Source organism: Equus quagga, chromosome 8 (assembly GCF_021613505.1).
Source record: "Equus quagga isolate Etosha38 chromosome 8, UCLA_HA_Equagga_1.0, whole genome shotgun sequence".
In the NCBI taxonomy this organism is placed as follows: domain Eukaryota; kingdom Metazoa; phylum Chordata; class Mammalia; order Perissodactyla; family Equidae; genus Equus; species Equus quagga.
Window position 1 is genome coordinate 119,040,988 of NC_060274.1, and position 15,867 is coordinate 119,056,854.

At 40.5% G+C, this 15,867-nt stretch overlaps 2 protein-coding genes across 2 annotated transcripts; both read left to right on the forward strand.

Annotated features, from left to right (window-relative positions):
• The first annotated feature begins 3,328 nt into the window (after window positions 1-3,328).
• Window positions 3,329-5,590, forward strand: TAS2R3 (taste 2 receptor member 3). The gene is made up of 2 exons (XM_046668956.1): window positions 3,329-3,360; window positions 4,504-5,590. The coding sequence occupies exons 1-2, from the start codon at window positions 3,329-3,331 to the stop codon at window positions 5,588-5,590; spliced, it is 1,119 nt and encodes a 372-aa protein (XP_046524912.1).
• A 4,408-nt stretch (window positions 5,591-9,998) lies between these two features.
• TAS2R4 (taste 2 receptor member 4) lies at window positions 9,999-10,919 on the forward strand. The gene has a single exon (XM_046668958.1). The coding sequence runs from the start codon at window positions 9,999-10,001 to the stop codon at window positions 10,917-10,919; it is 921 nt and encodes a 306-aa protein (XP_046524914.1).
• The last annotated feature ends 4,948 nt before the right edge of the window (window positions 10,920-15,867 follow it).

Here is a 15,867-nt window from a genome sequence, read left to right on the forward strand (position 1 = left end):
ATAAAACTTTATTGAAATACCTTAAAGGAAGACTAAACACATTGGTACACCATGTTTATTTATTGGAAGCATCAATAATGTAAAGATGTCAACCCTCCTCAAATTGATGTTACAGATCAAAACAAATAAGAATTCCCAGCAGTCTTTTGGGGGAACTGGACAAGTTGATTCTAAAGATGTATTGATAAGCAAAGGTCGAAGAACAGACAACATAACCCTGAAGTAGAACAATAAAATGGGGACTTGCTCTGCCAGTTGGCAAAGCTTGTTTTTAAAAGATATAAAGCTATAGTGATAAATGAAATATACTGTGGATGTAGGAATAAACAAATAGAACAGTGACGTAGAATAGAAAACCCAGAAACTGACCATGCATATATGGAAATGCTATTTGGTAAAAGTGACATTACAGATGAGTGAATAAAGTGTAGATTATTCAATAAATGATTCTAGGAAAAGTCATTCATACAGAAAGAAATGAAATTGGATCTCTACCTTAAGCCTTATGCAAAAATCAACTCTTGGTTAAAGACATCTATGAAAGGCAAAACTTTAAAAATTTTGGAAGGAGATACAGGACAACGTCTATGATTTAGGGCATGGAAGCTTTTTATTTAAACAAAAATGTAAATATAGAAAATACTAATAAAGTTAACAAAAAATAGCCTATGTTTATCAAAAGTCACCATAAAGAAAGCAAAATGACGGGGCCGGCCCCGTGGCCGAGTGGTAAGTTCATGTGCTCCGCTTTGGCGGCCTGGGGTTTCACTGGTTGAAGTCCTGGGCCTGAACATGGCACTGCTCATCAGGCCATGCTGAGGCAGCATTCCACGTGCTGCAGCTGGAGGGACCGACAAGTAAAAATACACAATTTTGGGGCTTTGGGAGAAAAAGGAAAAATAAAATCTTTAAAAAAAAAAAGCAAAATGACAAGTCTTAAACTGGGAAGGAAGATATTTGCAATAATATAACTGAAATACAATCTAGAATATATAAAGGCCTACAAAGCATTAAAAAACAGCAGCTTAGTAGGAAAATGAGCAAAGACACAGAGGCATTTCGCAGAGATGAAAATATAAATGATCCATTGATACATGAAAAATGGTCGACCTCATTAATAATTAAGGAAATGCAACCCAGAAACTACAATGAAATTTTATTTTAATCCCTCCACACTGGCATGTTTCAAAATATTTGATAGAACAAAGTGTGAGAGAGGATGTTGTAGACCAATGGAAACTCCTATGCACTGGTGAAGGAAGTCTAAATTGGTACAGCTATAGAGGGTCAGGGCCTTGCATACTTAGCACACTCAGCAAGATGTTCAGGAGTACAAGAGACCACTGGAGGAATGTCTCTCCCCACAGTGTCTGGTTGGAAAATACTGGATGGACATTTTTGGGTAACATTATGACAAGATAGGTCCTGTAGCTTGTGCTGTTGGCTTAGAAGCATGATATTGAAAACATCTAGGTACCAGACACTTGTTCTGTTTTTGTCAAACAAAGTTTTATCAGTTTGGGGGGATGGAACTGAAGGTAATAAAAGAGGCCCTTGTTCACTCTGAGTGGACCATACTCTACAGTGCTGGGTAGTGGGCCTGTATACAGTATAAGAGCAAGATTGGTAAGATGCACCTCATCCAGATTGGCCACATGCAGAATATATATATCAATATACGGTTTGAGGGTGGGCCTTCAGGACAAAATGCTGGCTTAGTCAGACTTGTTACTTGCCATTGTGCATTCCCCAGGTAGGGATTTTAAGGGACTTGGAAGCCTGCATCCACTTACCTTTGTATATATTGCTGATCTCTCTGCTGTGTATGCCTGACTGTGCTGATTTCCTTCTGTATTCTTCAGATTAGTAAACCTTGGTGGATATAAATGGATGTTATCTATGACTTGTCTTGATGTCAGTCTGAGTGAACTGCTGATGTTGATCAGCACAGCTGTCATGCAGATTAGTATCAGAAGCAGGAATGATGTGAAGACCTGGACCATGATGTCTAAGTCCCTGTGGAGAAAGTGCCAGAATAATGAAGGGTAGAAGATAATATTGGAATGACTTGTTAGTCTGCTGACCTGTGTTTTGAGGTTTGTTCTTTCGGCCCACGGTCTTTAGGCTCTCCCAACTGAAAAATCTCAGCTACTGTCAGGAGGTCCCCTCCACACAGCGTGCTCTCTCTCAGTGTTATGGTGGTATGGTGCCCCACTGTTCCTAGCCCTGAGGTACTGCACTTTTTATAATTTCCCTATACTCTGTCCACACTTTTGTAAATAATCCTTTTTTAAAATTCTTCTAGAATTAACCATTTTTGCCAATGGTTTCCTGCCAAGGCTCTGACTGTTACACTTACTTTGGTCTTTCACTCAAAAGAATGATTGAGAGCAAGAATGTGATCTCTCAGTAGTCTTTCTAGATGCCTGCAGCCCGGGAGGAAAGATCCACGGATCCAATACCACGGCTCTGGTATTTAGCCCTCCAACAAACCATGTTTAAAGCTGCAGGCTTTATAGAGTTGGCCTTGGAATATATGTGGTTGGTTTGGTGGACAATGGTCAACATCCATTTTGGAAGCAGCCATTACTAATGCTATGATATTAGTTATAGTATGATAGTTTTAGTATTTATGTTAAGAAGTGGCAATGGTATAACTATGGCCACATAATTCACATCAGTGGTACCTGATGGAATAAGGGCAATGATAATCCAACAAAGTCATTTGGGAAATTGAACTCTGATTACCAGCTAAAGTGGTATACATGGAAACACACTGTCCTGGGAAAGACTCAAACATGAGAAAGAAAAATTACAGTCAATCCTAAATTACTCAACAACAACTTATAAAATGGTACAAGTTCTAGTTTTGGAGGGGGTAAAAGTAATAGGGCTAGTAAAAAAAGTATGATCAAACATGAAATGGTATGTGAAATGCATTCTGATATGTTGTGTATTCTAAACTTTCTCCTCATTGGATAATTCTAATACATAGGTAGAGGAATCTTATTAGTGTATTTCTTCTTATGAGGGGATGTAAAAGTTGTTACAAGAACAAAAATCTGAATCTATAGAACTGAAGCCATGAGAAAAACACTGAACAGGGTTGGTGGTAGGTTGCAGGGTCAGCCCTACAACTGGTCTAAGGTCCTGTTATAGGACTCCCAGATGCAGCTGGGAGCTGGCCTTATTCTAATTCCATAGCAGAGTTCAGGAAGCATTTGGGTCAGGTTAAGTTAGCCTGAGAAAGCTGAGGGTGATTAAGGAGGACTGTGTTTATGTCCAAGTGTATTCTGTAGTGCTCTGTAATCATATTGTACACGACACAATGCCAAGATGGATGAGGTTCACCTGGCTCAGGTGAGTGGCTCCTTGGCATGTATCCAGAAGAGATTATGTATCATTCATTCAGATTTATCACCTGCACTCTTGTGAGATTCTTTTGAGAGGATCTAAAAGCATATCCCTCTGTCTGTTATTGGATAATATTGCTGAACTCTCTGCTTTGTATCTTAATGGCATTGATTTCTCTCTCCATCCTTCACGTCAGTGTTTCCAAACAGTTCCTATTGCAACTCATTAGCAGGTTGTAAAGTCAAGTTTCTGACACGCAAGCAGCATTGAAAGAAATAGAACAGAGAGAAAATTTTAGAGTGCCACACATGTAAAAAGGGGAAATATGGTTTTGTGAAACCTTTGTGTTCCCCTTATAATATGTATATATTATCTATATATGTTTAGATTGTGATGTATATATACATGTATATGTTCTTGTATATATAGTAATATATATAAAACTATAAAAAGTATTGCTGTTGGTCATGGTCAAAATTTGTAAGGCATTGTTTTAGATAAATTAGCCTTCTTTGGTTGACAGATGGTGTCTGTGTGTGATTTCTGTTAGCCTGAACTTCTATTGGCATATCAATACGGTGGCCATGCACTCTGAAAAATCCATATTTTGAAGTTTATATGCTATATTTCATTATTGTTATTCAAATATACAGGTAGTTAAGAATTGACTGATATGATATGGCTCACTAGGGAAGAACCTGGAGCCCCTCATGTAAGGCTTACTTTAAGGGGCATACCTTTTAATTCTAATCTAAGACCAGTGACACTCAACCTTCCTCCGGGGTGACTTTGATAGTGCCTTTTGGTAGAATTCCCCCCCTTTCTGTTTGTGCCCCTGAGTTCATTCCTGAGGAATGAGACTTGTCACTCTTCTGAGTGATTCTGTGTGACTGTTCTAGTGACACACCTTTCTGTTCCGGGTGGCTCAGAACCCTACTCCCTTTGAAACTGAGTCCAAATCCTCCATCTTCTTTATGACTCAAATCTCTTCCTTCCCTGTGTGACACTGGACACTATTATATTTGCATTTTAGCAAAGAGCTGCTGAGTTTAGATCCTAGATGGACTCTGACAATCCATGTCATCTGTGAAGAGGACAGACTAACCTGAGAGAGCCAGAGAGGGGTCACTAAACTGTGCTCTACAACAGACTAAATTGGGCAGAGACAAGAGACAGGTACAGTGAAACAACAGGTAGATGTGACAGATCCACGGAGAGAAACTTCAAATCAGCAAGGAGATTGTACATCAAAAGAAAGAAGAAAGATCAGGTCTGCCTAATAGCTGATAGGTTGGGACTCACTGAGTGGGTGTTTCTGGTTCTATCTGCCACTCAGTTCCTTCTGGGAATGCTGGGGAATGGTTTTATAGAGTTGGTCAATGGCAGCAGCTGGTTCAAGAACAAGAGAATCTCTTTGTCTGACTTCATCATCACTATCCTGGCTCTCTCCAGGATCGTTCTGCTGTGGGTTCTCTTGGTTGATGGTGTTTTAATGGTGTTCTCTTCCAAAGTACGTGAGGAAAGGATAGTAATGCAAATTATTTATGTTTCCTGGACATTTACAAGCCATCTGAGTATTTGGCTTGCCACCTGTCTCAGTGTCCTCTACTGCCTGAAAATTGCCAGTTTCTCCCACCCTACATTCCTCTGGCTCAAGTGGAGAGTTTCCAGAGTCGTCGTATGGATGCTCTTGGGTGCGCTGCTCTTATCATGTGGCAGTGCCGTGTCTCTGACCCATGGATTTAAGATTTATTCTGTTTTCCGTGGAACCAATGGCACAGGGAATGTGACTGAGCACTTTAAAAAGAGAAATGAATATGGACTGATCCATGTTCTTTGGACTCTGTGGAACCTCCCTCCGTTAATTGTGTCTCTGGCCTCCTACTTTCTGCTCATCCTCTCCCTGGGAAGGCACATGTGGCAGATGCAGCAAAATGGTACCAGTGCCAGAAATCTAAGCACTGAGGCTCACAAGAGGGCCATCAAAATCATCCTCTCCTTCCTCTTTCTCTTCCTACTTTACTTTCTTGCCTTTATAATTACAACAGCCAGTGATTTCCTACCAGGAACTAAGATGGTTAAGATGATTGGAGAAATAATTACAATGTTTTATCCTGCTGGCCACTCATTTATTCTCATTCTGGGAAACAGCAAGCTGAAGCAGATGTTTGTGGAGATGCTCTGGTGTAAGCCTGGTCATCTGAAGTCTGGATCCAAGGGCTCCTTTTCCCCATAGAGCTGCAGAAGGCACAGGAGGGAGCCTGGGAGTCCTTCGGCCTAGCTCAAGACTACAGGGCTCTTCCTTACCCTCCGGGGCACCAGTTCTGTAATATCAGTAAGAGAGAGACACTACTGTTTTGCCCTGTCCCACCTGAGGACACTTCACATGACTTCTCTTTCTCTGGTTGTTTCAGAGAGGGTGAAACAGTCTTTGGAAAATGTCAATTTAATAAGGACTGATACTATATAGACATGGAGTTATATTTTAATAACTATCAGCTTGACATAATGAGCTGATTACTACCTTTAAACTAAAGTTTTTACTGACAGTGATAAGCTGATGTAAATAAAACAGTGTAGGGGACTTGAGGGAAAGAGCAAAAGCATTGCAATTCCACAGTCTTGGGTTTGAATTCTGGTTCTGTCCATTTTCCAAGACTTGTGGCCTTAGGTGAATTACTTAAATTATCTGTCTGCTTCTCTCTTCCCTCGTTTTGAAATGCGAACTATGACATTGACCTCACAGGGTTTTAGAGATTCGTGAGACAAGGTGTGCCAACATTTTAGCACAGCATATTGTATAATAGGTGAAGATATTGTTGTAACTGACAGTGAATTGCACAACAACAGCAATTCCCACAAGACAGCAGTTTCCACAAATCTACTGTGTAATGACAAGAGCAGCAGAGTGAAAATCAAGACCCTTCGATAGAGCTAGGTTCCAATCCAGTCTGTGGTGAAGTCATTTTACCTCAATTTCAATAGTTCTTAAATTCTTTGTCATTTTGCTGAAGCAAATTTTCAAGTAATTTTTAGTTTTTCAGATTGGCCAGAAGTCCAAGTGTTTTTTTTTTTAAGTAACCAAGATGCATATCTGCCTTTAAAATCTCAGAGTTTTATAAAAAAAATAATTTAAGCAGTTTTTGTAAGTTTATTTTAAAAAAATTACATGGGCGTTGATTTACTTCCTATCACTGAACAGTGGTGACAAGCCAGTGAGAATATTATTGCTTAAGATCATGAAGAATTCTCAAACTTGTGAACATATTCAGTTAGGACACATAGAAATTCTGAATCTGGATTTCTGTCACTAATGGGGCTCTCAGGTGTAGAGTTTTGTGGCTAAAAATGTGGACCCTGAAGCCAGATAGCCTGGGTGCAAACCCTGACTCCAGCCCTTATGAACTGGGTGAACTTGGGGAAGTTTCTCAACCTCTCTTTATTTTATTTTCCTGATTTTTAAAATGGGAATAATAATAGTATTTTGTTAATAGGGCTGTTGGAAGGAATGAGTGAATTAGCACATGAAAAATGCTTAGAGTTTCACATAGAGTAACCAACCAATAAATGTTACTATTATTATTATTGTTTTGTTTTGTGAAAGGGGTTATATTTTGACATAGCATGAAGGATCACTACGTTACTTGGAATTTGGTCATATGTAACCAGAAATTAATTTTAGAATTGTTCTGGGATTTATATATTCATTTCTAAAATTAAAGGAATAAAATATCTTTTGGTCTGCATTGTTTGCTTTCAGATTGATCCTTGTTTTTGAAGCTTCTAGGAAAATTCCTGATTCTGACATAAGTTAAAATTCTCTTTCAAAAAGATATCTGTTGAGGGGCCGGCCCGGTGGCGCAGCGGTTAAGTTTGCTCGTTGCGCTTCTCGGCGGCCCGGGGTTCGCTGGTTCGGATCCCGGGTGCGGACATGGCACTGCTTGGCAGCCATGCTGTGGTAGGCGTCCCACGTATAAACTAGAGGAAGATGGGCACGGATGTTAGCTCAGACCCAGGCTTCCTCAGCAAAAAGAGGAGGACTGGCAGTAGTTAGCTGAGGGCTTATCTTCCTCCAAAAAAAAAAAAAACAAAAAAAACAAACAAACAAATAAAAGAAGATATCTGTTGAAACTTAAAAGAATGATTTAATATTCATTTATAATTTAGTAAAATATAAGGAATCTGCATGGGTACTTTTGTAATTAATAAAAACTTGTGCTTCTTTTCAGCACAGGGCAGTTTAACTATGGAAATCCATGCTGTCTCAATTGGCATCTACTTTGTTAACCCTGACCCCTGCTCTTGAATTCATCCTCACCCACTTTTGAACACTTGTTCCTACATTCTGTCACTTGGACAACTTCTCTTCCTAGCTCTGACCTTCTGGTTCTTCAGCCCTTGCCTGAGTTCCTGATTCTGCCTTCTGCTTTAGGTGTGGGGATTTCTTCTCTTAATTGAACATAACAATTTTCCTAGAGATTTTGGCTTGGCTGTTGTATGGTTCTTGGTGCCTTTGGCTATCTTCTGAAGGATCCCTCCCTTCTCTTTCCACCGTGGCTCCATTAAATCCTACCCCGACCTAACAGATTTAGCTATGGTGCAGTGAACATACTAAAGTTACCACTGCTGGTCATTCTACTGGAACCCAGAGTGTGGGTGGAAAATGTAGCATTTCCTGAGTGGGAGTCTGTTTTAGTCCCATTGGCTGAGAGCAGTTACCTTCCCTGAAAGTAAGTGAAATCACATTCATAGGTGTGGCATCCCCACCCCCTCTTGATTCCTATTTCAGAGAAGTTTGGAGGCAACTCTTGGAAAATCTCAGACTTTTTATGTGACTTCAGCCATGTGTGGACTGCCATTAATCAAAGTTACGGGTGGGAGTGGGGACATGGATCTGAGTGGAAAAAGAGTCTCACCTGTTGCTAAAGGTGCAGTGATGGGAAGTTCAGCAATTTTGGAGAAGATATGGTTTTCTAAATCCACCGGGGGGAATACCTAATCTGTCAGCTCCCCACTGGGTCCCAGGGCATGGGGAAGAATTACCTAATGCTTCAGTCTAAGTTTTGAGAAACCCAAAGGGGCCATCTTGTTTGTTTTGTTTAGCTTTCAATGAATTAATTTTAATTGCTAAATGCCTTAGGACTCTTCAGTCTAGTTGTTTCATGGATAAGGGACCAGAGCATGCTTTCACCTACTATGACCAGGCACCTTGGGTCAAAGTATGGGGATGAGAATTGTCCCTGCATTTAGAGTCCAATTATATGCTTAAAGCTTGTTCCCAAGGTCACATGTCTCCTCCAAACACATCTATTCTTTGGTGTACTGCTGGGGACTTTAACACATGAATTAACAGCAAATCATGACAGATGCCCATGAGACCTTCCAAGTTTCCATCAGGGGCCCCAATGTTCTATGTCTCACAGTACTACTTCTCATTTTTAGCGCTCTCTGACTTCTTGGACCAAGTTCACAGATTCTGACACTTAATGAGATTGAACTGTAGTTTGGGTCCAGGAGGATTATAAATGAAAAAACAAACAACAAAACCAAAAAATCCCCCAAATTACATTCCAACACCTCTCAGTTTCAGTGCTTACCAGCACTTTTTGCCTTATACAATACTCACAATTTTCCCCAACTATTGATGAACAGGGCTATCTAGAGGATCTTAAGTTGTGTTTGTGATTTTCTTGACTTGGGATAAGTGGAAAGGAAAGTCAATGTTATCTGTTCATATTCTGCAAGAAGTTACACAGAACTGTAACTAAAGCATTACTGTGTATCTGGTACCAGAGTAGTTTGATTGACAGTTAAATGCCTAAGAGGAAATAGCCATGTGTGATCTAAGCATAAATGCAAATCTATAAAGGAAACTCATGAAAGGGCTGACATTTCTTTTCCAAGCAAAAGCAGATCACAGCAAATGATTATGGCACAAATCCATATATATTGCTGGTGAGGGAATGCAAAGTAAAGAAATCATCATGAAAGGGTGGAATTAATTGAAAAAGGCTTTCTCAAGGAAGTGTGAGGTCCTTGAACTTGATTTATTAGATAACAGTAAATCACTGTAGGTGCTAAGAGATGAAAGAGTAACATTGGCATGACCAGAACGACAGATGGAGAAAATGGCTGCAACATCAACAGAGGGGATAGAGAAGTTGGATTCGGGTAATCCGTGTATGTGTGGGTGGAGGGGGAGTGGGTAGGAATGAGGCATGGAAATCCCCACCATATTCTGGGGTTGCTATGAAGAAAAGTTGCATTCCCTGTGAAAGAGTGACAGAAACAATGCTGTACTGGCACACTATCATTTGGATTAGAAGTCCTTGGAGCCTGCCATAACTCCTCCCTCCAGCTCTCTTTCTCTTGAAGGAGTGGACTCCCAGGTTCACCTAGGCTGTTTAAATTAGGCATTTCTAAGGAAAGTGGATATGAATGTAGAAATAGTAATGCAATCCTTGGAAATTTGCATCTCAGTAAAAGCAGCTGGCTCTTAGCTCACTAATAGCTCATTTGCCACACTGGGGAAAATTAAAAAGGAAATGTCCTTCCTGGCTGGGTATGGTGCCTACTAGTATATTTCAGTATTTCTCCTGCTCCCAGCATCAGCACCACAGCTACTGAATGCTCAATGAGTAAAGATGCTTCGGATATTTTTTATCTGTTCTGTTATTGTCTCAGTAATTTTGACCTGTGTAGGACTCATTGTGAACCTGTTTATTGCAGTAGTCAATTATAAGACTTGGGTCAAAAGCCACAGAATCTCCTCTTCTGATAGGATCCTGTTCAGCTTGGGCATCACCAGATTTCTTATGCTGGGAATTCTTCTACTGAATAATGTCTACATCAACTCTCTGAAAGTTGAAAGGTCAGTCTACTTACCCACTTTTTTCCTGTTGTGTTGGATATTTTTGGACTCTAATAGTCTCTGGTCTGTAACCTTGCTCAACGCCTTGTACTGTGTGAAGATTACTAACTTCCAACACTCCATGTTTCTCCTGCTGAAACGAAATCTCTCCCCAATGATCCCCAGGCTACAGCTGGCCTGTGTGCTGATTTCTGCCTTCACCACTCTCCTGTATGTTTTGCTCAGACGGACATCACCCGTCCCTGAATTTGTGACTGGGAGAAATAGCACAGTATTTAACATCAATGAGGGCATCTTGTTTTTGGTGACCTCTTTGGTCTCGAGCTCATTTCTCCAGTTCATGATTAATGTGACATCTGCTTCCTTGTTAATAAATTCCTTGAGGAGACATATACAGAAGATGCAGAGAAATGCCACTGGCTTTTGGAATCCCCAGACTGAAGCTCATGTGGGTGCAATGAAGCTGATGATCTGTTTCCTCATCCTCTACATTCCATATTCAGTTGCTGCCCTACTCCATTATGTCCCTTCTTCTGTAGGGATGAATTTAGGAGCCAGATCCATTTGTGTGATTGTTTCCGCCTTATACCCTCCAGGACATTCTGTTCTTATTATTCTCGCACATCGTAAACTGAAAACAAAAGCAAAGAAGATTCTTTGTTTCAACAAATGGTGGAATTTCAATAGTAAATAGTGGCTGGAGTCACCTTATGGTTTGGCAGCAAGATTTTCTCTATTAGTACTTTTCCCAGTGGTCTGAGGCTTTCATTTCTGTAATTGCTGATCTGACTTTCCAGGCCTCTGAGCACCTGTATTTCAGTTCATTCTCCAATTTCTTTTTCTGCTAATATTTTAAAATTAGGCACTTTCTCAAAGGAACTTGTTTGAGGCATTGCTTGCCTTGTATTTTGCATGGGTGTTGCACCCCTGGATAATAGATATTACGTTGTTTAATTGGCTACTGAAATATAATGGGAAGTTCCCCCAAATTAAGCAAGACGTTATGGTTCATATCATTAATTTAGCTGAGGAGCCCTAGGTAGGGGCTCAGCAAATGGGTAAATGGTCATTGGGAGTCACTAGACATCCTTAAAGCACAGCAAGAGAGCACAAAAAGAAAAGGAAAAAAAGTTTCGGAGAGAAGAAGGAGGGAAGAGAAAGTTGAAAGGAAATAGGTATACACTGTGGCAGATGTACAGAAAAAGGGTGCTCAACTTGCTGGGTGATAGTTACTGAGCTATTACTACCAAGAAACTCTAGGATTGAATTTCTAGGTTTGTCCTGGAAAGACGGGAAGGGCCAGAGTTGTTGGTTGGAGGGAAGTGATTAGTGTTAAAGAAGCCCAATCCAGGATGGCTTCAAGGATCTTAAAATCCAGGGAACTAGCCTAAGGTCAAAAGCAAGCGCCAAATAGTAAAATTAACACAGTCTAAGTGCAACTTTGTAAAAGATTGTACCTCATCATCTGATATGGAATTTGGTGGACAGCCAAGAGGTGTCACTGGACCGGTAGCGTCACACTTTTGGTGAATTTATGTCATCTATTTATAAACTTATGCATTGAGTTGTATTGGCACTGCCCAATTCTCCAGGTGAATTCTGTTTGTTTGTTTGTTATTTTTGAGCTGGGGCAGTAGGACTATGGCTAGAGAGGAGCAGGAATCTGAAGATGGAATATTGTAAGGACAACAGCAGCAGAAGGGGCACAGACTGCACACCATCCTCCCTGAGTTGAGTGGGGTGGGTGTGGACTCAGTCTTCTGTGGGAGCGCCAGTAGTAACATCGTGTCAGAACAGCTGGATTGTTCTTTGGATTATAGCGGTGGGGTATATATGGGCTGGGAAAAGGCCTCACTGTAACTCTGTGTCAGTAGGAAGGAACAAGAGGCCCTGGGTCACTGACTCAGTGGGTGCACAGCTTGCTTGCAAATGAGGTGTGTAAATACAGGTACATACTTGACTTGTTTGATAGCATTTCTGACCTATTTTAAATAAAGGGAAATTATTTGTCTCAATTTTTCTGCTTTCATAGTTGGGACAGTGACTGTATAATGATAATCTGAATCCAGGTATCTTAAGAAGAAGTAAATATATTGATATTACTCAGAAAATCTCTCTCTTTCAGTCCCACCTATCCCTCTATATCTTTGACTTCTGTGTGTGTTTTTAAAGGCCTGGGATAATCAGTCTCCCATCTTTATTCTTGCTTTCCAGAAATTCTGGAATCGTACAGAGCTGATCACCTTTCTTTAGAAGCAGTAACTCAATTCATCCTAGATTTGCCTACTGTGAATAATAGCAGATTTTAGGAACTTTCCTACTTTATTGAAATGAGTGATTATGGAGAGAAATCACCCAGGAAGGAAAGAAAAATAACATTAATTAGCTAATACTATTTTCTAAGTACAGGCTAAATAATTTCATATGTCCTTTTATCATCACAATAGCCCTGTGAGGTAAACGTTATTATCATAATTTTTACAAAGAGGAACCTGAAGATCTGAGAGGTTAAATGAGTTATCTGAGGACACAACCACTAACTGGTTGAGTTGGGAGGCAAAAGCAAAGACTGACTTGGAAGCACATTAACTTTCTATGAATGGCCACAGTGCCCCATTTATAAATTCCCCTTCCAGGGAGCCAGTCGTGATGTCTGTGTCCTGTTGAGGGCTGGTGCTAGCATGGACCCTTGAGTACTTTGCTTTGGATGGGCAGCTATCCAGAAAGCCTTTTCTGCCATCTCTGTTGCTTGACTCTTAGTGTGATCTTGTAATATTATGGGAAAACCACATTCTCCTCTGGAATAACACAATTCTCAAATTGTTAAAAACATAATTTTTATACAGACAGCCTTATGTAACTGAGTTTTATATACCTTTTCAAAAGTAAAGTTTTAATTTTTTATTTTACTTTATTTTACAGAAAATTTGCAAAGGGAGTAGAGAGTTCTCATATTTCCCTCACTCACTTTTCCTGATGTTAATATCTCATGTAACATGGTACATTTGTTAAAACTAAGAAACTAGCATAGATACAGTAACTGTAACTAAGCTACGGACTTTATTCAGATTTTACCAGTTTTCCCCACTCCTGTTCTTTTTCTCTCCAGGATCCAATCTAGAATATCACATTGCTTTTAGTCCTCGAGTATTCTTTGTCTCTTCTGATCTGTGATGTTTTTCAATCTTTCCTTCTTTTTCATGACCTTGACAGTTTTAAAGATTACTGTTCAGGCATTTTGTAAAATGTCCTTCAGTCTGGGTTTGTCTGATGTTTTTCTCATAGTTAGACCGAGGTTATGGGCCTTTGGGGAAGAGTACAACAGAGGTGAAATGCCCTTCTCATCATGTCACATGAGGGGTACATGATATCTTCATGACTTATCACTCATTGTGTTCACTGTGATTGTTTGGTTAAGGCAGTGTCTCCCAGGTCCCTCCACTGTCCATTTACTGTGTTTCCTTTTCCAGACTATCTTGTTTAGAAGTAAGTCTCTAAGTCCACTCACTGTCAAGGGAGGGGGAATTAAGCCCTGCTTCCTAGCGGGTCTCCCAAATTTTGTCTATTGTACATCTCTCTCCTCCCAAATTTTTGTACTCATGGAGGCAGACAGAAATAGCTCCTGCTTTCATCTGCCAAGTCCCCTCACTCCATTCACCTTTTCTACTCCAGCAATGCTGCTGAAGCTTGTCATGTTCTTCCTCAAAGACTGTGATCCTTGCTGCCTGCAGGCCATGGAGGACATAGTTGGGCACTTCCTCCTCCCTCCAAATACCTGAATTCCAGTCCCCAAGAGGCGGTACCGACCCAGTGAGCAAGAACCCCACCCCTTCATAAGGTGGTGGGGAAAGAAGCCACGAAAACTATGAATATATGCACATTTATAATTTTTGTTCCTGTTACACATGCTTGTTAACAATGTGCTTAATCTGCTCAATTTCTGAATTTCTGGACTGATACAGCGCTTTAAGAGAAAAATTAGTTTGCTCAGGTTAACAGCTGCTACAGAAGGATGCCATCTTGTAGTAATGCAGGCACAGTTCTGGGAAGCATTGAAAAAGGCTGCCTGTGTACAGGAAAACAAAATGTTTGAGTCACTGAGATATGTCAGATGTAGAATAAGGGACGTAGCTGTACTTGGTCTGCAACTTGGTTGAGGGAGGGCATTTTTGGGGTGAAAGTGTCAGACCTGAGTCTTTGAAACCGAAATACCTTAGCTACTTAAATCCCTTAGTTACTTCTTCCTCCTTTACGTGGCTTTTTATGCCTTGATTAGGCTCTCTCCTCTCATCTCCAACTCTTCCCTCTCTGGTTCACCACTGTTTCGTCTCTAAGACACTCACCGCTGCCTATACTTCTGTCCATTCTATCATAATGGTCATGAGCAATTCGACTTGGAGAATTCTGTGGAAGGTGGACAATTCTTGGAGATCCTAGAGGCCACGACATGGGAGAAAGACCTAGTCAGCCCTGGCTCTAGATAATTGCCAGCAGTAAAATTAATTTAGTGTAAGATTAATTAGGTTTTTGTTCTCAGTTTTTTTTCTCATTTCTTCCTTGATTTTGAAATAAAATAAGAGAGTAACATGAGAAACAATAGAAATCAGAGCTACTGCTCTCTAAGCAATGCAAAGTGCATTATTTTAATAAACTCTGGAAGTCTAAACTGAATTTTCATGTTTTGCATGGAAAGTATCATGTTTTTCTAAATTACTGCAGGTAATCTAATTTTCTTTGCCAATACACTAACTATGTCTCCCCTAATAAAAGGAAGTAGAAAATAACTATAATTTTGAAATAAAATGTGTTAAAATAAAAGATGAACCTGTGCATTAATTGCTAAACACTTTTTAGGCAAGCAGTTTTCTCATTGGAACTAACTAATTATCTCAATTCCCTATGTGGTTTAGCCTTTCTTAATGCCAGTAGTAAAGTTGTCTGTCCAGAGACCAGCTTTATATTTCTGGCAATTCTTTTTTCTTTTTGAGGCCAGACTAGGCTTTCTGAATATGCATCAGTTGGCTACCATGTTCTGTATGGAGTTCCACTGCCCAGGACCTAGAGTAGGGCAGGGTGGGAAAGAGGGGCAGTTATGTCTGCTATCAGAAAGTCTCCATAGAAACCCTGCTCTTGGAGAGGTTCATGCCTCATTCAGGTTTTCTGGCCAGTGGCAGACTGTGACCTTTTCCTCTCCCTCTGCACTGCTGCAGCTGGAGTTTTCAGGTGCCAGGTCTTGTAGTTGGGTGGAGATGATGTAGAATGTATGCTCCCTGGCAGCAAGGGCTGTGCGTTGCTCCCCGCTGTGTTCCTGTGCATGGTACACTGCCTGGCACGTAATAAGCACTCTGTAAATCTAGTCCTACAATCCCATTGTATTATTAGTAGAGCAATTGAGGCCCAGAGAGGGCAGTGGTTTGCCTGCGTCTTCACAGAGCACCTGATGTAGTGCTGGGCCCAGACTCTGGGGCTCCTGACCTCTGGTACAGAACTCTTTCCTCCACACCCATGCTACCTCCCTAAGAATCTCGCCTCACCTCTCTCCTTCTTTCTAAGCAAATTTCTCTTTCTAGCCTGGTTTGAATATTGTATTGTTTTTCTGTTTTCTGTGTAGCAACACAAACTTAGTAGCTTAAAATGACACA